The sequence below is a fragment of the Fringilla coelebs genome, assembly GCF_963513975.1.
Source record: "Fringilla coelebs genome assembly, chromosome: 2".
Taxonomy (NCBI): domain Eukaryota; kingdom Metazoa; phylum Chordata; class Aves; order Passeriformes; family Fringillidae; genus Fringilla; species Fringilla coelebs.
In genome coordinates, this window is record NC_140029.1 from 20,773,291 (window position 1) to 20,797,169 (window position 23,879).

The window sequence follows — 23,879 nt, forward strand, 5'->3', positions numbered from 1 at the left end:
GTCCTATTTTAATCAGGACTGAAAGTACACTGCACTTGTTCTACCATCAATATATGTAAGCCACATAATTTTCAAGTTTGTTGTTGAGCCAGTTGCACAGTCCTGATTTAGTTTAGACCACAACTATGCAATGTTTCCAGAAAATACAGCAAAGTATATATGCTGATAGCCAACACGTTTATGGTGAGTATTTGGCACTGCAGACAGTTTTATTAGAAATCAGTGTTATGTTCCCTGTGTGAGTCAAGAATCATATTCTTTAAAAATAGCAGGTAAATATAATTTTTTGGAAGCCAGCTACCACTGCAGAAAATCTAAGACCCTTAAGAAATCTTTGTCACAGACACAAAGTAATTGTGAATGAAACACATTACTCTCACTAAAGCATCTTCCCTTGGTCTTCGCTGTAGGTACATTAGACTTCTAAACAGACAATAGCATATCCCACTGTTTCCTACATACAGTTAGATCAACATAGGATCAATGCTGTGGTTCTACTGCTTTGAGAAGAAATTTCTCAGGCACACACTTCTCAGCAGTGGCAAATAAAATGTGATTTTACTTGATTATACTGACATATATTATAATTATACTGACATTATAGCAAAGAAAATTCTCTACTTTCCAGAAGAATTTTGTTAAGAAGTAATTTTTTAATAAAATATTTTTACAAGTCTGTTCTTCACTTCTGGATCAGTATACAAATAGGTAAAACAAACAACCCCAAGGAAAAATGTTTTCCACATAAAATCTAGATCTTGGCTATGCACATTAACGCTCACAGATAGCAAGAACAACATGATTAAAACAAAGACTCTCTTAAGCTTCAGGATTGAGTTGAACTTCAAACCTGTTTATTTTGTGCTTCAGATTATCATACTGACACCACAGGGAATAAAATGTTAAACCAATGCTACAGAGAGCCATCACAGTGCTAGACCAAGGACACAGGGCAAGCAGACAAAAGATGCTAAAATGACTTGCAGATTAATACCTCCTCTTCTATTTCTACAATGAAAGGAAATTGTAGGACTTCTCCCAGTCTCCACAGGGAACAGTAAGTGTGGATGTAAAAATGTAAAAGTAAGTGTGATCTAAAAATCCTACAACAGCCATTTGAAGATTGCTGCAATTGATTAAAATGCAGACTACCTCTGAAAAGTGGTGGTCCTACCCAGCTGAAAACCTACGTACTCAAGTAATTTTGTAGTCAGATCAGTTCCCTGATCCAATCCAATCCAGACCTGCAGGAGCGCTCACACAAAGACTAAACAACTGGTTTGCTTAAACACACGACTGTTTAAAGTACTCATAAAAATTCAGCCTAAGATTTAGGGCAAACAAAACAAAACTAATACTGTTGTTCAAACCATAACTTCTGAAAGAAAGCATGCAACAAGACTTTTACAAAAACCTGCATCATTTCAACTGCCAACAGGAAAAGTTATTTCAGCACAGTGACAGTAGTGCATGAGAACAAGCTGTCCAAGAATAAAACGAGACTGGAAGTTAAAAGGTTTCTGACCGTCAAAAGGACTGATGTCCTAAGGCAACGTTCCAAGAGAAAGAGCAAAGTTGAAAAACCAAGACAAAAGCCCAAGCTAGTTTCATTCAGTAGGTTTTATGAAATTTTACCTAATACTATGCAGGCTTGTCAAAGACCCAAAGGGCTATTGCCTTGTTTGGAAGCTATGGAAGTTCTTAATGAATTTCAGACAATATTTTCTCTAACAAAGCCACTGTTTCAGCCTCTTGGCTAGACCAGCTAGCTTGTTTTTGACCATTGCACACATGCTAAGGAAGGAAAAAGGGAAGGGATGATAAAGGACTGATGAAAATCCAACAGTTTTGCACCGAAGTGCTCAAGGGCATGTACACCAATGGGGCTCTGCTGCCTGCAGAGAATGGCCACAAATCCCCAGCAGCAAATCAGCACTTGATTAGCTGTAGCAAAGTTCTCCCAAGCCACATGCATGAAGTGAATCATAGGATCATCAATGCTGAAAGAGGCCTTTAAAAGATCCAGTCCAACTGTTCATGCAGCACTACCACGGTAATCCCTAAACCACTAAAACATAACACCCAGCACCAGATCCAGGTGCCTCCAACACCAGGAAGTGACTCCACCACCTCCCTGGTCAACCAATTCCAATGCCTAACCACCCTATTGGTGAAAAATTTTTTTTTCTACTATCTAATCTGATTTTCCCATTTTAAGGCCATTTCCTCTTGTCTTCTCACTGCAGTCACAGTAGAAGAAAATGGCCCCCACATCACTGCAACATCCTTTCAGAGGGTAGTAGAGAGCCATGTGGTATAAATAACAAGAATGACATAGCTGTGCCTTTCATGAGCGTATTTCTGCACCAAACCTGCTGCCATTTCCAAAGATAGACCAGAATTCACAGATTGTAAGGAAATTACTGTCCCAAAATTGAAAAGCACCAAGAGAGGGAATCTTTCTACTCGGTTTGAAGCCTTTCTTGGTAATTAAGACTTGCTGTCTTGGCAGATTCTTCAGTGTCTATAAAACTTCTCAACCCTAAAGTTCTCCCTTTCTCTGACAGGAACAACTGATGTAACCTCTGCCAACAAGTGCTTTTACTGGAATAGCCAGAGCAAGTTGGAACTGATGAACATCAACATGATTTACAGTAGTTGTGAACGTATTTTATTTTGCATTAATTAGCCCCAGTGCTACAAAAACTTGGTGAGAGCTTCTGGAAGTAGCTATTGTTGAGGATATAAGCTATCAGCTGTGAAAGAGCTCCCGGTTCCCATAATTCCTTCTATCAAAACATCTTCTAAAACCAAAGATGAAAAGCACACTTTAGTACCTCTCTTACCTATCAGTGCTATTTCACAAAAGACTGTCCTTGTTTGAGACAGCCTCAGTCATTTATGGACTGGATCATCATACCTGTCAAGCTCAAGTTCAAGGTCTCGGCATTTTCTGTGTTGCGTCAAAATTCCTTTTGGATTCTAACAAATTCTCACATGAAAGACCGGCAGGTATAATTTGATAAAAGTAATTAACTAGAAAGTTCTGATACACCAGAGTAGGAAATTACCAACAAAAATCATGTAGTTCAGATTTCCTGGCTGGAATTTTTTTCAGCAATTACAAGATTTAGCTACTTTAACATTGGTTCACTTCTGTCAAAAATATTTTATGAAACTTATTTTTAATTCAAGTTAGCAAAAGTTGTGTGAACTTAAAAGTCACAAGTCAAAATGTCAATAAGTTTTCATACCAAAAATGTGTTCTGTTTGGATAAACCACTTCACTTTTCCCCTTCACTAATAACCAACTGAAAGTACTCTTTATGCAAACCACTTATAAAATGCTTGAGACCTCAAATACTTTCAGAATAGGTAAATGCTTTTCCAAAAGCTTCCCATGTAACCCGCTCCTCACAGCACAACTGGCCCGCTCGGCAGATGCACTAGAGAGTATTGCCCGTGTCTGCACACCAAAGGCAGGGAACAGGGCTGACAGCCCTGCAGTGCTCTGGGCTCTGGGCACTGCACCTCAGGAGGACAGAGACAGTGTCCTGAGTCATCACATCAACACAGCACTCTCAGAATATACTGCCTTGGGTTTTGCGCTGATCAATAGGCTGCCTCTCTCCACATCTTCTTCCATAAAGAGTCTGTGTTTAAGGATGAGTTGAACACCACATAACATGCAAATTAATAACACTGAATGAAAGTCATTAACTTGCCAAATCTTGGCAAATTTAGTTGCTTGTTGGCTTAGAGGCCAAAACGCATTTGGTGTTCCAGCTAATGACACAAGCTTACCTTTTCACTACGAGCTTCAGCGTCTTGTGTGAGCCTTTCACCAGACAGATTGCTTCTTGTCGGAAGCCAGACAGGCCCACATCATTGATGCCAACAATTTCATCCCCAGCCAGTAACTTGTCCACAGCTGCAGCTTTGCTTCCATCTTCTATCTGGAGGGGGGAAAAAAATGTGTGTAACAAATGGTAGAATTATATAGGTTGCATAATGCCACCTTTAAAATAAACTAAAGAGCTTTCAATACTGGCTTCAACAAAAATTAATACAATAATTAAGTACTTAACATAATTAGGAAGGCACATTAAAAATCACTATAAAGAAGTAGTAATTATACAGAGACAATTAGAATACAGAAGAAATGAAAGAGAGGAAATCTCCTGAGAAAGCTAGAAAGCTTGAGGGAAATTTGGGAATATAAGGAACAACTTCTTTGCTGCCATGCACTGGAACGGGTTGCCCAGAGAGGTTGTGGAGTCTCCCTTCACTGGAGATTTCAAGAATTGTCTGGATGCAAATCTGTGCTTGGGGATGACCCTGCTCGAGCAGGGAGGATGGACCAGATGATCCCCTGTGGTCCTTTTCAACTTGCTCTATTCCATGATTCTGTGAAAAGCATGTGTCATCTTCACCTCCGTTCAATACAGAATGTGTAATCATACTTGCAACTAGAGCTTTAGGCAGGCAACTAAAAATCTGCTTCTCTAGAGAAGGCAGTCAATAATATTAACAATTTTGTCAATAACATTAACACACAGCCAACTCCAAAGATCTGGCATGCAATAAAATCCCAAAATATTGCTTAACAGGCTGGTCTAGAAAATGAAGGTATTTTCATCAGGAACATAACATTTAGGAAAATACCTGAAAATTTACCATCCATACATCTAATTAACAGCTCTGGCTTAAACACACAGTGATACTAAGGGAAGTTCACTGAAAGATTATTTTTACTGCCACAGGCAATTCTTGAATGCATTAAATTTTTATACAACTGTTCATAACATGTGACAAAAACACAAGATAACTTAAAGGTTTAGGCTTTTGTAGTTCCCACCCCTACAAAGCTAAAAAACCCCACATTAAAAGTTACCAATTTTCAAAATTTAAAATAAATCTCACAAGCTTGATCTGACAGATTAACAAGTACCAAGAGTCTGAACTGATTTCAGACAATGATTACAAGGATGTTATGAGGTTATGCAAGGAGAAAATTAGAAGGCCCAAAACCCGGCTAGAACTTAATCTGGATACTGCTGTAAAAGACAATAAAATATTTTCATAAATACATAATAAAGCAATGGAGGGCTAAGGAAAATCTTTATCCTTCACTGGATGTGTGGAGACCATTCCTCTAAAAGATGGGGCACTATGGTACATGGTTTAGTGGTGGGCAGAACTAGGTTAAGAGCTGGATTCTATGATCCTAAAGCTATTTTCCAAACTAAACAAGTCTATGATTCTGAGCATAGCTGTAGGTATTGAACACTTTGCAATTCAATCCCTTGGCTTTCTAGTTTCTTCCTATGTCCTTTGCTGTCAACACAGCCTCTGGCTTCTGAGATGCTTGGCTTCACGATCTATGTATTTAAATTTATTGCTCCCTCATTTGCTCATAATCCATATCCCACATCTTCCTATACATTTGACACTTGATCTTCAAAGACTTTCATTTATGTCTTCATTATATTGTACATTGACTACAGTATCTCTGAGTCCCACATTATTAAATGCCAGCAAATTTACAAAGAGCAACTTCATGTAATTACCCCAACTGCAGACAGCTTCACAAAGAACTGCCATCTTCTGAGGCACCAAAGTCAATCAGCAATGAGATTAATCCAGAGGAAACTAACTTCATGAATTCTGAAGCTCACAGTACAGGTTTTAGAAAGAGTCCAGCAACAAAAATATAAATTAAATGAGCTAATAAAAAAAAGCAATATCTCTTGATGAAAGTACTTTAGGATGATCTCATAGAGCACTCAATCTCATTGCAGGCACATAAAAGCCCTTTTTATGTAAGTTCATTATAGATGTTTTTAAAAATCTTCAGGCCTGTAAACCTAAGCCAAAAAGAATACTATGAGAAATGCTTAGTCTTATATCCCATTCTAGAACACTCATTATTAATAGCAATCAAGAAACTTTATTTACAGAACTTCTTATCTTAAAAAAACCCTAGATAATTAAAGACAGAGCAAGTTTCTACATCCCCATACATCTAGCTTTCAAGTTATGGCTGTCCTCTGACCTGCTCACATATCCTCTGAGCACCAAGAATTTACCTGAACACCAAATTATCACTGCAAATCTTCATTTAGATTGGAACCAAGGGAGTAGCAATGGAATTTGCTCAGATGTAAGTAAAAATTTCCGTTCAGAGATGTCAAGTGTAGAGCATCTGCTATATAAGGGACACTGAAATCAGGCTGAGCAGAACAAGAGAACAGGCAGCCTGAGACACATATCTGAAGCCTAGGCAGGTTAGAAAAGTGGCAAAAACATTAAGGAAAGTCAGAGCTAAATCACTAGAATTCCTGGAGGAAGGTCAAGGCAGGGGGGTGGGTGTTGGGATGGGACACACATGGCAGGAGCAGAGAGGGAAAGTATCTTGGAGGACGCTTTAAATTCCAAGTGTAGATGGCAAACCATTTAAACCATTTCAGCCCTTATGCAAGGCACCCAAACATAATGACAAGGCTGAGACGACCCTGGGCCCCAAAACACTTTTTGTCTGTCAAAAAAAAAAAAAAAAAAAAAAAAAAAAAAAAAAAAAAAAAAAAAAAAGGGGGAGGGGGACAAAAATCTGTCTCCTAGGATTTGAAGGAATGTTCATTGTTCTCAGTAAGCATGTTTGTTTTTTCTTCAGGCTGGCAATGCACTGACAGCAGGGAGTATTCAGTTACCCCCTCTGAGTTTTAATTTCATCAGGGAAACTACACATTCCACACAAAGCAAGCTTTCCAAAGAGTCTCTGGCTGTCCAAAAAAGCATTAATAAAAAAACCCTCAAAAAGTATTTAAAAAATTCAAACCTAAACACAAAGCTGAAGCCATCCTCATGAAAACTTCAAGTGGCTTTAAGATCTTGTCTTCAGATCACCTACACGTAGTGAGAATAAAAACTACACATCCATTCACAGCAGAAGTCTTTTCAAGCTAAATAAATTTAAACATAAACCTTTCATACTGAGATCCCCACATGCCTGTACAGATATGATTCTACTTGACAATATATTTTTAAGTGGAAATGGGAAAGTTAGACAGGAAAAATACAGTTTCTCAGTTTCTTCTGTTACACTAGAAGTCCTTCCTTTAGTCATAATGACTAAAAACATTAGGCTTTGCACACACAAAGAAACACAGCCAAAAATATTCACAAGGAAAAGGCCTCTTCAAATACACTGCCTTTATTAACCTGCCTTCTTTGTGCAAAACTGGCCAATACCATTCCAGTTTCTACTTCAGGTTTTCTTCTGTTTTATTAGTATTAACACTTATTGTCTTTATTTATTCACCCATTGGGTAACTTTTTATCTCATCAGGCCTTAACTAGAAGTGTAAATACAAACCAAACTACATAAACATTTTAGAACTAGCAAATACACTCAAAAATGACATTGCCTGTCACACCTCAACCACAAATGTATTTCACTCACCATCTTCAGTCAGCTGTGCTATGCTGTGTTTCGGATTTAAGCCCAGATTTTAAGACTGAAGCCTGTATTACTTATCTACCTAGCATCAATTTCTTTTAGGATTTCAGGTATCTAGAAAAGCTAGGTCAATAGCTAGAAATAAAGCTTTGAAAATGCAAAGGGAGTTTTAAGATGTCTTTCAAGAACAGCCAGGAAGAACACATCTGCCTCAGTCACTATCAGCTGGCAAATACAACTGGATGTAACCTAGCAGGAACTGAACTCCCATAAGCACACACATCTTTGCATTTTCCCAGCTATAGCAGGAAACAAAAGACATAGAAGAAAATCAACACCTTATTTTCTTATAAAGAACAGGCGTAAGCGTTCAACAAACATACATGGTTACACAGCTTATCTTGAGTGAGCAAGGGTTCTAGAAATGCCTCAGACCATGCTTTTGTTATGTACTAAAAAGCCATACCCTCATACTGTGCTAAATTAACAAGTGTAAACATGTTGACTTCCTATCCTTAGCAGCGATGTTGGTATGCTACCAAAGAAAGTGTTTCCAAAAGGAGATGAAAAGGATGTTTGTTGACCAAAAGCATCTGCTTAGACAGTCTCCATCTCTCACCCTGCTGTCCCTGGTGACCTCCCTACAGCCAAGAGCAAAAGCAAACTTTGGGATCTGTGCACCAGGAAGGATTGTGAGTGCAGTTTGCCATCATAACAGTATCTACATTAATTGTCACATCTTCCCAAATTTATTTTTGCTTATATCACGTCCACAAAACAGGAAGAAACACGGATTCAAAATGTATATATGAGGATTTTAAAAAAATTGTTGAAAAAACAACACGTGCAAACCTAGTATGTGAAATTCCTGTAAAAAGAAGATCGAGCCTTGATACATGGAGAAAATATCTAACAGCTAGATGCACAAACATATTCAAAGGATACTTACAAGTCTGTATTCCCCCTGTTGGTAATAAACAGAAAGGGAAAAATCTTTCTAGCTTTGAATTGCTGCAGTGTTGATGGGGACACCAATTCTAGCATGTGACCCCTTCACTTCAGTGTTTATCAGGTCCAATACTTTACTTAAAATACCCACATTCCTCTATAGGCACCTGTATAAACAAGCAGGAGACAGGTTGAGGAAATGCTGTGTCATATGAGAGATCTAGTTTTGTTTACAAAGGCAACAGTTTCTTGTCCACACTCTCTTTGGACAGGGTGGGAGACGGGATGGAAACCCAAACCCACAGACAAACACAGGAAAAAACAGCACCACTTATCAGCATTCTGCTATCAGCTGTGATAAACTATTTTATCATAATTCATTTCTTGTACAGCCAAGAAATGTTTCCCTGGTTGTTTGTATTATGAGTATCTAATACAGTTTTTCCATAAACTTAACAATCTTTGTAGAAGATCTTCAGAACAAATAATGTGGAAAGTGTCAATTATTTTGATTTGCAAAGAGTTAAACAAAGGAGAAAAATCTCTACAGTTCAAGCCTGGCGTTTGTGGAACTTTAAGGAATGAAGAGAAAAATAACAGATCTGACCCAACACCAGCTATACATTCTGCAAATGCATTCTTGAGTGGCAAAGGCTGCATTCACCAGCAACACTCGTGGCTCAGATTGAGGCAGGATAAAAGAGGGGTGCAACTCCAGCAGGACCTAACTGGTCCAAAGAAAATGGGGGTATATGTGTGTATATGTAAGGCACCACACACAGGCATGCATACACTAGAAGCTGAGCAAGGCTAATGCATTTGACTTTACATTCCTATACATCATTCCCACTCTATATGGATTTTGAAAGAGACTGCTGGAAGGACACCTGGAAGGGAAGAAATTTCAGCCCCAGTTTCAGATGGGCTCAGAAGCATATATGGAAACAAGGCCCAAAACAAAGCATCATGGCTGCAACAAAGCAAGGAATTCCACACAAACCTTCACATTAATGGAGGGTACCTGTACCCTGGACCACCTCTTCCCACAGACTGCAGGTTAAATAATCAGCATTAACTACTCAACATGAACTTTAAACACCACCATATTAAAAAAAAATAACTTAATGATGAACTACCAACTTGAAAAGTCTGTGCCTATGCAATACTATCCAATATTATTAACTTGGCAATTGCTGCACTTCGATCAGAGAGGGGGTGTCTGCTGCATTTGGTGACACTCTAACTTAGCACAGAAGCCAGAACTTCCCCATTGCCTGGTATCATAAATTCACACCCCACAGCCATTGTCCATATGTTCTCTTCCTGAAATTATCTTTAAACATTACAGCAAACAACATTAAATTTCAGGAATGCTTAGTCCAGGGTAATGTATTTCCCTAACAACAATTTCTTTCTTCCCTAGACCCAAGGGAAACAGTTCATGGTCACTGTCACAAAGCCACTGAACAGGCAGAGAAATCCCCCTCACCCAGCTGCTCTTTCAAAGTGTCTCCCACTGTGCTGCAGAGATCCTGAGCTGGCAGAAGCCCTCCCTTATATCAACAGGTGATTCTTAAGAATCAAAATAGAAACATTTTTTTAAAGGGTAGAGTCGAGTAACAGGACACAGTCTATCACAGCCTTTCCTAATTGCTTGTTATTTAGTGTATTTAAATATTTGCATATTTACCCAGTAATCTTTTCCTCCCTTTGTTGCTTTTTGCATGAAAAAAGCATATTTTGAAAGTTGGTACAGTTCTTTAAGTATTTATTCAGTTTTCACAACAGCGCCCATGCCACTCTTTTGCCAAAGGGCTGCTGTCACTTTCACCAGAACGGGCCATTTTTGTGGGGGATTTATTACAGCTGTAAAAACTGACTCCAGGCTGAAACATAACTTTTAGAGTTCCTCATGCCAGAAATGTTTAAAAAGTATGGTAATACATTCACCATTTCCCTTTTTAACAATTCATACATACACTGATTAACATTTTGGTTCAATCTACATTCAAAACAATACCTATCATAAGCCTGTGAGAAAATATTTCCAATGACAAATCATCAGATACTATTTCTCAAGAGGTTACTGTTATTATATTTATTTCTTTAAATCATAGGGCTGTTACGGACTAAAGGCCAATTAAAGTACTTTAAGTTAAGAATTTAATGAAACTTTCCCCCAAGAAACTAATGATAATTTCCAGATGAAAAGTATCAGGAAGAGAAACTTCACATAGATTTATAGGTTTAAAAAAAATGAACAACAGCTGTTTATTTTAAAGGTTTTTTTCCAAAGTGATTCCATTGTTTCAGCAACAGAAGTTGGAAACTTTTCATCACTGCTGAACAATTCTACTAGAAATAAATTAATAATAATTTTTAAAAACGCAACAAAAACCCAGAACCCACAAAGCCCCAGAAACCCTTGGTGTTTGAAAAGCATAGAGCTAATGTATTAAGAAAATAAAGTGGGGCTGCTGAGTGGTCTTTTGCCATTAAGCTTTGCTAGTCACACTTTACAGCTTCTAAATAATATTTGCATATATGCAAGAGCAGCCCGCCTGCATATATCCCACATCCACAAAGCACCTAAATACAAACTGTAGTCTTTGGAAATCTTTCCATGCAAGAGCTCCTCTAGGGCAGCACAAGACCCTTGGGGAAGCTTCCCAGCTCTTAAGAGTCCCTACAACCCTAAACTGGCACCCAGGCCAGAGCAAAGCCAAAACAGACCCAGAATAAGGCCGAGACAGGAGTGGAAAAGACTGAAGTGAGTGAAGATTCTGGAAGTAGGGGTGATGGCAGAAGCCTGTTTGTAGTGTTGATCCTGAAACTAAACAACTCCAGTCATCCCTCCCTCACACCAAAGTAACAGTTGCAAGGCACTGCTTAAATTTTGGGATTTTTATCACATCACCAACAGCTAAACACCTTCCTACTGCTGTTTGGTACAGCATTCATTTAGACAATCTGTACAAAACTTACTCAAAAATTAATAAGAAATAACTCCCATGTACTTTCAGCCATGAGTTTAGTTTTGCATTTTCTAGAAACTAATGGCACATCCAGCCCAGAAGGACCCATGTGTAGTCACAGATGCCTTACATTGTTTTTAAACATATTTTGCCATACTTTTTTTCCCTTCCAAATGACAAAATAATCTGTATAAGAATGGAGTGAATAATTGTGCTATGAAAAGAAATAGCCAGCTGGCCAAAAGAGAACTGCTTTCTCTATATGCAGCTTACTTATTCTAACAACCTCCAAGCAGAGAAGTTTGATAGGGTTGGATTATCCATATTTATTTGCCCAAGTTTATTTATATATGACTATATATATAGGCTGCTTATGTATGCAATTAACATTAAGCATTTTTATAGGTCTACATTTTTGTACTTTCAGCTATTACGAACAACGATAAGAATGGTTTATAAAGAGGTTATGCCTAGAAACAACTTGTATTTTATCGACTCAAACTGATAACAGGAACAGACTTCCAAGAGGAAAAATATGACCTGACAAAGTAATCTTTCTGATCATAAGGTTCAAAGTTTTTTACCTTGTAACTATCACACGCTTTCAACAACAATGGTTTATCTTTCTGCCTTCCTGTCCATCCCAGGAAAATAATGTCATGGTTTGCAAATGTGCCCTTGACAAAAACAGACCGAATGCAATCCAACAGCCTACAAAACCATTGCGCGATTAGGGAAAGGATAGGAGTTACTGACAAATCAAATTTTAAAAAACCCTGTATGATTGTGTAGATAGAACTGTGCATTAATTTAAAAAGGAAAAGACCAGTTTCATCAACTTGCAGTTTGTTTGTGAAGGACTGCAACAGGTCTGAGAGACAGACATCAAAAGACCTAGTGGCTGGCAACAGTATACTTACCAAAAATAAATTTAAATTATTTTATTCAGTCTACCGGTCTAAATGTGACCTTTTACAAAAATTTAAGTTGCCTCTATATCTACAGATTGCTGTGGTTTAAAAAAAAAAAAAGGCTACTTTTAGACACAGGTAGCACTGATTAAGACCCAGCAACAGGAAAAAAACTGCTTCACTGTGTGTTACTTTCAAAAAGCACTATGATGGGTCTGCCAAAACCCACAGGAATTTTACAGAGTGTTAGGTTTCCATTTAAAATATTTTCTCTTGAACAACCCATTTTTAACAGAATGCTTATCTTGACTAACTCATACCATTATTTGGTTTTAATCACAGTTGCTGTTTGGGATCCTCCATTTTTGTCATGGCACAAATGCTCATTTCTGAGACAATTAGAAAGTATAACATTTCCCAATACTTCTTGTAGTTACATTCCTGAAAATGTGATTTTATCCCAAAGGCAGAAGCTATTTCTAATACTTACTGCAGAAGTATTTAAGAACCCATTATATAGTGAACAGAACATAACATTACACAGCTAAACAAAAAACTAGCAAACAATGAGAATAACCTGCTCTCATAATAACTGATAGCAATTTCTTCAGTAAGATTGCTCCGCTTTGTAAAATTATTCAACTTTAAAGAAAAAAGGGGCTCAGTAAGGCGCTGAATTTTAAATCATGTCTTTGTTTATTCCCTCAACCACTCCTCTGCAAAGAAAACAAACAAAAGACTTCAAAAGAAGGGTCAGGCCCCTCCTAAAATTTGAGTGCTTTAAACTTGAAGAACAGATTTTGTTCTTTACATTAACTTTTGATCTCTGTTCAGAATTGATATGCACATTCACAGAGTATCCAAAGTACAAACTGAAGCCATCCTTTTCCACCATCTTCCTCAACAAGTCAAATATTTAAAGCCAAGTTCAAAGAAGACGACACATTTATTCCTTCCTCCCCCACCCCAAGGCTAAAATAGTCAACAAAACCTAAAGTTGTCTTGATTCACCTTTATGTAACTTACATAACCCCGTTTACTCTAAGTATGTAGCACTTCAAACTGAATAGATGCATATATCTGCTCCCACTGTATGAAAGCCATGCTTCTGGCTGTGCACTCTGCACACCATTTCAATTCTCCATTCTTAGAGCAATAAAAACACGGAAGCAAGTGGGATGACCCTCAAGAAGAAAAAGGCCTCTTATAGAGACAAAAAAGGTCTGGTAAGCTTGCCCTTAGTTTGTCTTCTGTTCTTGTTTATTATTGCCTCAGTAAAGGAAGAGAACTTCCCTTACTCCACTTTGACCCAGAAGTCAAACTTGAAAAGATGAAGAAGCAAACACTAAATACAGCAGTGAATATACTTTTTTAGGGCAGGAACTGCAATGCAATGCTCCTAAAATTACCAAACACAGTTCACAAAACAAGCTGCAAAGGACTGTATAGCAGTTTCTACTTGCTGAGGTCCACTTCTGCCAGCTTGCAGTATGTGAGCTGCCTGGTATGGTCAGACAGAGGCTGCTTCTCTGGAGACAGACTGCTAATACAATCAACGTAAAGCTCTCATGATGCTCCAGTAATAAAAAGAGCACGTCAATAAAAACCACCAGTGTTTCATGCAGTTTATTGACAAGATGGAATAGTACTCACCTGCCTTCCTAAGGCACATACTTGACTGAGTAGGGCATGAAACATTCATGCAGTTAGAGTTAAGCACCAATATCTGTTCTGAGTTGGGAATTTGAAAAAAAGTAAAATTCAGTTCTGTGGAGAGGAACTAATCCATAGCAATTTACACCCCAGGCATCAATCTCATTATGGCATCCCTGCCCTTTTTGCCCTAGCCATCACTACTCTGTCACCATATATTTCAGATCTAACAAAAAACCAAAATCAACCAAGCAAAGTCAACAATAATAAAAAAAATGGCTAACAAAATCCCCTCCTTTCCAGCAAACCCAAATTTTTCTTTAGAATAAATTTTCCTTTTTTCTAAACAAGCCTAGATGTTCATAATTTCAAATTCTTCATTTTGTGTAGTTTATTCTATAGAACATTCCTTAAAACCTCATTACTTCATATCGTCACAGAACATCAGAAGAAATTTTCCTCATGAAAAATTTACCAGAGGAATTAGATATGCAACCATTTTTGGCATCTCTGAGTATCCTACCACCTTTTCTCCATGTCAGAGGCTTAATTCTTCCTAGAATTAATGAGAGATAATTAACCAATTTAAATAATTATACTGAGTCGATGACAAAGGTTATTTTTTCTTAAGAAATTATAGGATTGTGCTATGAATTATCCATTAATGCACTAAAACCCTCATGGATTGCAAATTTACACAAAGAGAAGCTACAAAAAGCTGCATAGATTCAACAGTAAATTATAACGTAGTGCTCACGAATTCTTATATTCACAAGTTAGAGTATGATTACTACTCTAAATGGACATTTTCCAAATTAGCTTTACTTTGCAGGCTTTTTTTCAAAAGCTTTATTGTATTACACGTGCTACTGGCCTAATTTAGCTCTAGGAGCAGGCACATTACTTCAAAGACTTTAGAAAATAAAGACCCATCCAAACATTACTCACACAATTAGCTGCTTTTCCCAATTAAAAGATGTGCATTTAACAATGACAAAACTACTCAGTTTGACAAACATCTGTATTTCTGTTTGGCAAAACTATCTGTCTTCTGTGCAGATGCACTTATTAAAAGACACATTCTGCTCAGGCAGCACAGTTCACAACTTCACTGCGCAGCACTCACTCAAGTATGAGTGGAATTTTGGGAAAAATGTCTGTAAGATAATTCTTGCGACACAGGAGAAAATTTATAACTACATTTTATTTTCTGACATTGGTGGTGGGGTGGGACCACTGTATGTGCACACAAGCATCACACACAGAGCTTCTTGTCCCCCGCTGCTGCCAATGCCACGAACAGGACTGCTTCTCGGGAGTGTGTATTCCAGCAGCATGCAACCACACTCATGAAAAATTCATGTCTGAGCACACCAGTTTAGGATGTCAGCGTTGGCAGGGGGTTGAATGTTCAAATACCACATTGCACAGGAGATTTTGTACTTGCTCATCTTGATAACGGGCAGATGATTAAAAATCACCTTTAAGTCACTAAAAACAGAGAAACAATCTATTCTGAATGATAAAAATTTAAATCACATACTATATTACATAGTATGCAACAACAGTGGCATACTGAAAAATTTTATTTGCACTGTATTTAATTATCTCCAAATTCAATAATTTTTACACTCTAAATTGCAGGAAAACCTTTCAATAAAATTTTATTTATCTTAGTAAAAGAAAGTTGAAGGTCTGACTAAAGCAGCAACTGAAGAGCCTTCTGCTGACTTTCCCCTCTGAATTAACCTGGGAGAATTTGGACTGTTTCTCTGTACAGATGTTCATATTGGGATACTCCTTTAAATAGCTCCTTGCTTTTAAGGGAGGTTTCTGGACTACCTACTTCAAGTACTCAATTACTATAAAACTGCATATTCACTCTAGGAGCTAAACATCAGACACTGTAATGACCAATCTGTAAATCTCTGGAGCTTTTTGTTTAGCTAGCTATGGACCTGAAGACCAGTTAATGAATTATTTTGAAGTATGTGTCCAATCTCAGCTCCTGAAGATGAACCTTGCTATCTTTACAAATAACTGTAACTCTCCTTTTAAGATATAAGAGAAATGGTATTTCTAAAATTAGATTTGGAGCTTTTATTTCCTTGCTTTTAATATTAAAAGAGTGTTTTATCACTAAATATCATTATTAAGGACTGCTGAGATTAAGAAAGTATTGCAAGGCTTTTACTAAGCAGGGCAGTCAGTACAAATCCACTGTGTTTTTATTACACAGCTACTCCTATACTTCCTGTGTTGCTGTTTGCTTCTTTACCTCAACAACAGTAAGCACTATCAGAAGCCTGAATTCCCATGTCTCAGTTCCTCTTGTTTATGTTCATCTCGTGTTCCAGAAACAAGGGTCTGCACCTTCACAAGCACTTGAAAAGCACTACACAGATACACCAGAAAGACATGAAGCCGACAGGAATTTGGAGGAAGCTGCACTGATACTCTTGGATTGTTCTTGTCTGAGAGACGTGCAGATGCACCTTTTGGGAGCCCATCCCAAAACACTCAGCTTCCTCCCTCTAAGCTGAACAGCACTCCTCATTTCTAGTGAACTGTGGAGAACAACACATTAGCTCATGCCAAGATACAGGAAGGCAGAGATGGGCTAGCAATAGTCTATTTAAGTTGGTCTGGGTCCACACCACACAGCAAGATATTAGCAGCTGTGATATTGTGCTGATGTGGGCTGAGGCTGATACCTCTTGAGCCACTCAAGAGAGGGAAGAACTGCAGTTTTTTACATTAGGGAGTTTCCGGAGCATGAGTAAGACTGAAGTGCAGGAAGTTAGATAACTCTGCAGTAAAAGACCTAAAATTCCCATTTCATTATTTGAGGAAAGCTGCGGAGACTCCTGCTGTGTTCACATATTTTCTGAGCTGCGTGAAGTAACTCTAAGTAAAAACATTTCATAAAGATCTCTCAAGTGCACTACTAGTTAAAGCAAGCATGGGGTAGCTGCTAGACAGTACCTCTTCCTTCCTTCCTTCTCTAAGCCACTGGTTTATGCTCCTGTACAGAATATGCAGGAATTTCTTTACTTTGAAATATTAGCAAGTTACCTGGACAGACAGATTGGCTACATACAGGATTTTACAGCTACAACAGATCCATAACGGTTATCAGTCACATGTTTTTTTCCTTGTTTGGGCATCATCCAATTTAAGTTTACAGATAAAATTTCACTTCATTTTCCATATGGTTGTCCAAACCACAAGTTTCTGTCTTGCCTTCATAGTTCTCATTTCAAATGCAAATACCTTTCTCTTCCCTTCTTTATCTGTTATCTACTATAACTATTGGTATTTCAAGATTATTTCAAAATTTGATTAATTTTCTGAAAGTACTATGTTTTTAGTACATAATCTTTGAATTCTTCAGTTTTACCATTCCTATTTTAGAACTTTTTTGGTACGGTATGGTGATGCTTCCATGAAGTGTAAAGACTGTGATACAAAGAAATACCCACACTAATTCTAGAATACTGTTGTATTACATTTCATGTTGGAACTGTGATATTTCCTATTTATCAGCAAGACCAAAAGTGCAATGAAAGACCTTTCAGATGGGAGAATTTTGTTATTGACAAAAGTGAATGAAACACTTTTGGGGTCCAATACACAGCTATGTTGTTTAGCAACTTTGTGGGACTAAAACAGGAACTCTGTACGAAGAATATTCGCTCTGCTGTGGAAGTTCACCCTCTGAGCGCTACCTGGCAGAGCCACTAGAGTGGCATTAAATGCTACTAATTTTCCCAATTCATTATTTTCTGTAAGCAAATCTCCAGAGGAATACACAGAACATAAACTCTATTGGACACGGTAAGTTCTCTGCAGTGATCTTCTAAAGGCACAGGACCAGACAGTGTGCTGCCACAGAGCCAGCTGTATCATCTGGGGTCACAGCTACAGCTTGCTCGGTAGCAAAACAGTGAACAAACAAAAGTAAGTGTACTTAATAATGCTACAATGTACTCACTAAAATGGCTTAAAGCTGTAAAAGTGTAATTTTAAAAGTTTTCCACAAACCGGAAACTAAGACTCAAACCTGGATAAAAACATTACCTATTACACTCTAAACCAAATGTGCATTTTCAGGATTCTTAAAATGCCTGTCAAGTGCAAGCAAGGAAAAACTGGCTGACTAACAAATTGTGCAACTTGTGATAAGGAACACAATACTACTTCTCCTGATGGAGTTATTAATTGGTAATGCTTTCCCCCATGTTGGTATTATGTTGCACCTCTGCCTTTCACCATTCCTTTTGCAAAAGGAACATATTTTTTTCTTCAGGATAATAATCTAGATTAGGAGACAATATAATCAGTCCCTTAATTATACTTATGCAGAAGGAGCACAACAGTTGCTCTGCTTGTCAAGAGGATTTAAGATGTAAGCAGCACAGGGCCAGAAAAAAAAAAACATTCATTTAGAAAATTAGTCTTCTACCAGAACAGAGAAGTAAAAAAAGGTACCTCATGAGCTGATACAAAAATCATACTTAAGATTTATCAGCACAAACTCTATGCAAGATGAAACTAATAGGAAAAGTCACTTTTTAGTCAATTTCAACATTACAGATTTTTTCAATACAATAAATGATACATTTTAAAAGCACCTTTAAGGCAAACCTTCATTTTGCAACACATCAATTTTCTGAAGAACACAGTGAAGAAGTTACTTTAACTCCAAAACCGTAACAGTAAACTTTGTTTCACATAGTGTGTGTATAACCCACAATACTATGAGTTATTCCAAAAATTAGTTTTTCAATTTAATAAGAAGGAAAAAAAAAAAAAACAAAGAAGGGAAATAGAATGCTAAATAAAAATAATTTCTTAACTGACAGTTTTCTTTTGCTTTTATGTTGCCCTGTTACCAAAGGCAGAAAAACGAAGTGCAATTCCATCAGTCAATGTACAACTCAAAGCAGTCTCCTGGCACTGAACCAGAAAGCAAAGCTGAACTGGCCCTAGTGAGAGGCCATGGTGAGGTTTGGTGGCCTGGCCACAGCCACCTCCCTCGGAGAGCTGCTGCCCACCGCTATGGGAGCCCCAGGGGAGGCTGCTCCGAGGTGCCTGGGGAACACAAGTGCCTCCCTGAGCTGTGCTCCTGCCTGGGCAGGGCACAGTGCTGAGCAGGGGGGGTAAAACGTGGCTTTGTGCCACCCCGAGGGCTCTCAAACCACCCCAGCCATTCCCCTGGTGAAACACTTGGCTCTAGTGTCAGGAAATCACAATGTAGAAAAACTAAAGAAGGTATAAGGTCACAGTTTTTCACCTTAAAATAAAGACCCTTCCCTTTCCTTTTTATGCTGGACTGTTACTCTGCACAGTACTGAATATTACCTTTATCTAAAGTATCTCAAATATAAACTACACTGAAATATTTACAGCATTGCAATGCTAATAGTTGAAATGGTTTTTTGTCTAGGTTAATCAAATATGTAGCTTGTCTAGGGGGAGGGGGGGTAATTACAATAAAATTGGAATTAGGTATTCTCTCTGTTGGATTACAGTTGACAAGTTTATCTTAAGTTTGTACTGGCTGCACATTGTTTGCCAACAATCACATCCCAGAGGCAAAACAAACTGATAGACGGAAGGGACAAAATACAGAATTCAGCCTTCAAAATCTGCCTGTTTGGTCAATGGCAGGAAAGTGCAAAAGAGCATTTTAAAGAGCTTTGCAGGGGAAAAAAAACCAGCCAGGTTTTCTGTGGCCAAAAAAAAAAAAAAAAAAAAAGAAAAAAAGAAAAAAAATCCAAATCGATGAATCAACTGGGGAAAATCAAAGAAAGCAAAATAACCAAGTCAGGCGAGGTGTACTCGTCAGCAGCTGTCCTGTGGCTGAAGAGACAAAACACCTCTCTGTTAAATGAATGCATTGGCAACATTTGAGAGCATTAAGGAATTATTTTAGGGCAATGCCTAAACATGCTGACATTTAACAGGTTTTCTTTCAGACTCAGGGCAACTGCTACACAACACCAATCAAAATATTTTTTTAGAAGTTGCTCAGATTGTACAGTATGGATAAGCAAGCAACACTGTTGCAGATTATCATATCCAGCTATGTCCCATAGTATGATATAACCACAAATATTAAATAGTTATTGCTTTAATTGGCATGAAAGCAATACTGGGATATATTTACTATTTCTTTGTTGCATTGAGCAACACCAAAGTAGGATCCTTGCCAAAATACTTAATGCTAAAGCACTCTTCTATTAAATTCATCGTTTGCCAAGATGCAAAGCAGGCAGAGTTGAGACACAGCAAGACTTTACCAGTTCATTTCTCTGGACTCAAGGAGAGTTTTAAGGGAATGCCTGCAGAATGACGAGGCTAGATAAGAAACTCCTCAGCTAATTTTGGCCAGCTCCCAAACCGAAATATTGGAATTGAATTTGGAAGTGATAAAAAAAAAAGACAAGCTATCTGGATCATGACATTTAGCATCTGACTTGTGTAAAAACTGAAAAAAAGTCATTCTGCTAAATATTTTCACTTTTAAGACAGAATATATTAACTGAGGAAAGTAGAGGACAAATAAATGTGCTTGAACTCTCTAGCAGCATGCCTAAAGCTCAAGGTTGAAGTACAACTGACCCCACACAGAGCCATTTGAACATGCGCCAAATGCATGAAGCTCAGAAGTTTCATGCTCTGCTAAAGCAACTTTCACATCACTCACTGGCTTCATCTCAGATCAAAAGCACTAAAGGAAAAACTGTGCAGAGAATCTGATTACAGATGGCTTTTACTGATGCTTTCTACTTAATCTCCTCTGGAATGCAAGGTCATAGCCCTCCCATATTTTAAAAGGGATCTATATACTATTTGCACACTCAACTATTGTCACTGTACTATATTTTGCTTTCTCATCTGAGCAACATGACTTAAAGGGGGTTTATTGTAGCCCAGATTCCTACCCACAAAACATGCACATGGGCTGTATGGCTTCAGAGGAGACAGCACTTTCCACAGTGCTCCTTGCCTTGTAAATACAAAAATATTTTCTATGTTGCAGTTACCTGTATCACAGCCTGTAAAAGATGCAAGGGCTGGAGTGGTACTCAGTGCTGAAAAGAACACCTTAAATCCCTCATGACTTGTCTGCCCAGAACAAATGCACCTACATCCTGCAGGTGACATGGCTCACTCAACTTTCTGTTTTGCCCATAGACCAAAATCTATTTTCACGCATCCTGTGTGTCACAGGGCAGGTTTCAACCAACAAAATCCAGAATATTCAAGGCCTAGCCACCCTGGACAGAAGCTGCGTTCTTAAGTCTAAATCTCCAAACTTTTAACAAGAAATAAGACTTCCTTACTTTAACCTTGGTTTTCTCACAGAGATATTCTCCTTATTAAAAGCTTATTAAAACCCTAATGAATTGAAATCTCTTTTCACTGTCCTTAAAATTCTCAACAACTGTGAAAGCATAAAACTGAAGCTGTTCAAAATACACTACTTGAAAACATACTGAAAAGTAAACATTCTTTGAAATTAAAAAATATTTGAGAACTAATTGAAAAACCTTTCCTTGCTGTTCATTGAAGTATTGACCGCCTCTTTCTTTTCCAGCAGTCAAATGAAATAGTGAAGAGGAAAAGGTTTTTTCTTTCCTGTTCTCAACCTCTACCTAAGTTTAACATCCAGTTTTCAGTGTCTTGTGTCTTCCAACCAGCACTTTTAAAAACCACATCCAACTAAATTGTGCAACACAAAAGACATTAAATTTCTTCTTAGTGCAATGTAGAGTTGTAATACAGGATGCAGCGTTGATGCTCCAAATAAAATGTAAACTGTAGTCAATGTAAAGTCTTTCAAATTCTCATGTGACAAATTACATTGGATGAAAGTAGATCAACAATCCTAGAAAAGTCAGCTGCATAGCTATTTTCTTCTTTAGCTTTTGTAGTAGTCAGGCTCCTGGACTTTGAGACCTCATGTTTTTCTATTCTTTGTTTACTTGGCCAGAATTCCCTCGTCTAAGTAATTGTTTCACAATTTGAAATGCAAAGGGGTAATGAAGATTACTTTAATGTGAATATCTTCATCTGGGGGGCCCTTCTCCCCCATTTCAAACTATGTGCATGTGCTTGTAGACACCTCAAGTGTAGCAACCTGAAACAGAAGTATCTTCAGGTTCAAAAGCCAATTCCACCACAGTTAAGAAACGCAGACTCACACTGAACTATACAAACAATGAAAAGCTTGCACCAGGATCTTTCAGACACTCAAACACCAAAACCTGCTAAGCACAACATAGCTGAATCTGACTTTTTCCATCCAGGGAAACTAGAATTAGAGAGGGCACAAAAAATGCACTGATTCATCCAAACTCTGAGCACTGGTCCAGTCTTTTATAGGAAGCATCTACTACAAGCTAAGTACAATACAAGCAAACATTTTTGCTAAACCTTAGAGTAAGTATGAAACTGAAATTAAAACTGTGGGTGAAGTACAAATAACTCAATAGCAAGTTAGAGAAAGTACACTCCCTACCTTTCCATACAAGAGCAATATGCAAATAGAAATGCAGAAAGGGATTCTTACCCCAATAATGGTGCTTTCAGCTACTTTACACCCATATTTACTTCCTCTACACAAATGAATCAAGAGATTCAACTCTGGTCAGATCTTCTGTACATTCAACTGCAAAGCTTCCCCTGCAACCCCATTCAGCTGAGAAAAGAACTCCAAGCATGGATGCACATAGAGATCAGGGACTCATGACCTGGCAACATTTTCAGACATCTCTGTAGTTTTTTGGGGTCTTCAATTAATGCCCCATAATCACACTTCACAGGAGGTGCCAAAGGAACTTGTGGCCAACTTCAGTTCAACTGAGTAATAGTTTTTAGCCTGAATTGTTTCCTGTAGTCTTATCCCAACCTAATTCTGGCTCGAGTTTCTATCTTCGAGTCTCCCTCAAACAAATGTGGACAGAGAGGAAATAGGCAAAATAATTAGACAGCGTTCCTGAAGGGGATTTTTTTCCAACACCCCGGCTTCCCCTGCCTTGCTTGCCTGCTTCATGGGAAGTAAATCGATCAACACTGTTTGCATATATTACATCACCTCTAAAATGTCTCCAAAACCAGAGCAATGTTAACAAAAGCTTTCATAAAATTATAAAAGAGCATGTCTACCACTACTGTAGTGCCACTCTCAAGCCCAGAGAGATGCTGCACCATTCCTACTAAACAACAAACACAAGCAAAACAGTCACTCATGCTCTGATAATCAATTCATTTCCAACCACAAGAAAGTTCAGGAGCGCTTCTCAACTCAAGTATTTAACTTAGCAGGAAATATAAATAACAATGCACAAGCAATGCATACGAGCTTTTAAGAAATAAATCCAAGTAATCCAAGCTTTTAAAAATGCATAGCCTCTTCTTATCTTGATGCTTACACGTACAGGTGGACAATAGGAAATTAAAGCTCCTTGATTCTCAACTGCTTTGAGTCAATTAGTCCTCAGTAATCAGATTAACATTAGAAGGAAGAATTCTTCCTTGTCACTAGTAAGTGCTTCCTTTGAAAAAAATGTTATTTGCAACTTTGTTCAGGCACCTGCAAAGAGAGGCCAAGAACTCAACATGTATGAAAGCAGAAGTCCAGCAGTTGCTCACCCTTGGGAACAGGACTCCCAAGGGCAGATTTAAGACACGTTTAGCAGCATTGCATGAGGAAATTTGACAGCTATCTCATCATGGTATTTTTATTCTACAGATAGTAAACTGATCACCAAGGATGTCAAAATAGCAAATTTTTCATTAATCCTGATTTCAAAGATGAATGGGTACAGGGAAATGGAGATGTGAAGGTAAGCTAAGCGGCTCCCAAAGCTTCTTTCTTCAACAAGCCAGAGTGCCTATTACAGGTTAGGAGGCCTGGGGGGC

At 38.0% G+C, this 23,879-nt stretch overlaps 1 protein-coding gene across 1 annotated transcript in view; it reads right to left on the bottom strand.

Moving 5' to 3' along the window:
- Positions 1 to 23,879, bottom strand: part of SHROOM2 (shroom family member 2) — a 115,428-nt gene that overhangs the window by 64,949 nt on the left and 26,600 nt on the right. Inside the window, exon 2 of the mRNA XM_084200898.1 lies at positions 3,805 to 3,956. Coding sequence (XP_084057024.1) covers positions 3,805 to 3,956 — 152 coding nt within the window. The remainder of the gene's footprint in view (positions 1 to 3,804; positions 3,957 to 23,879) is intronic.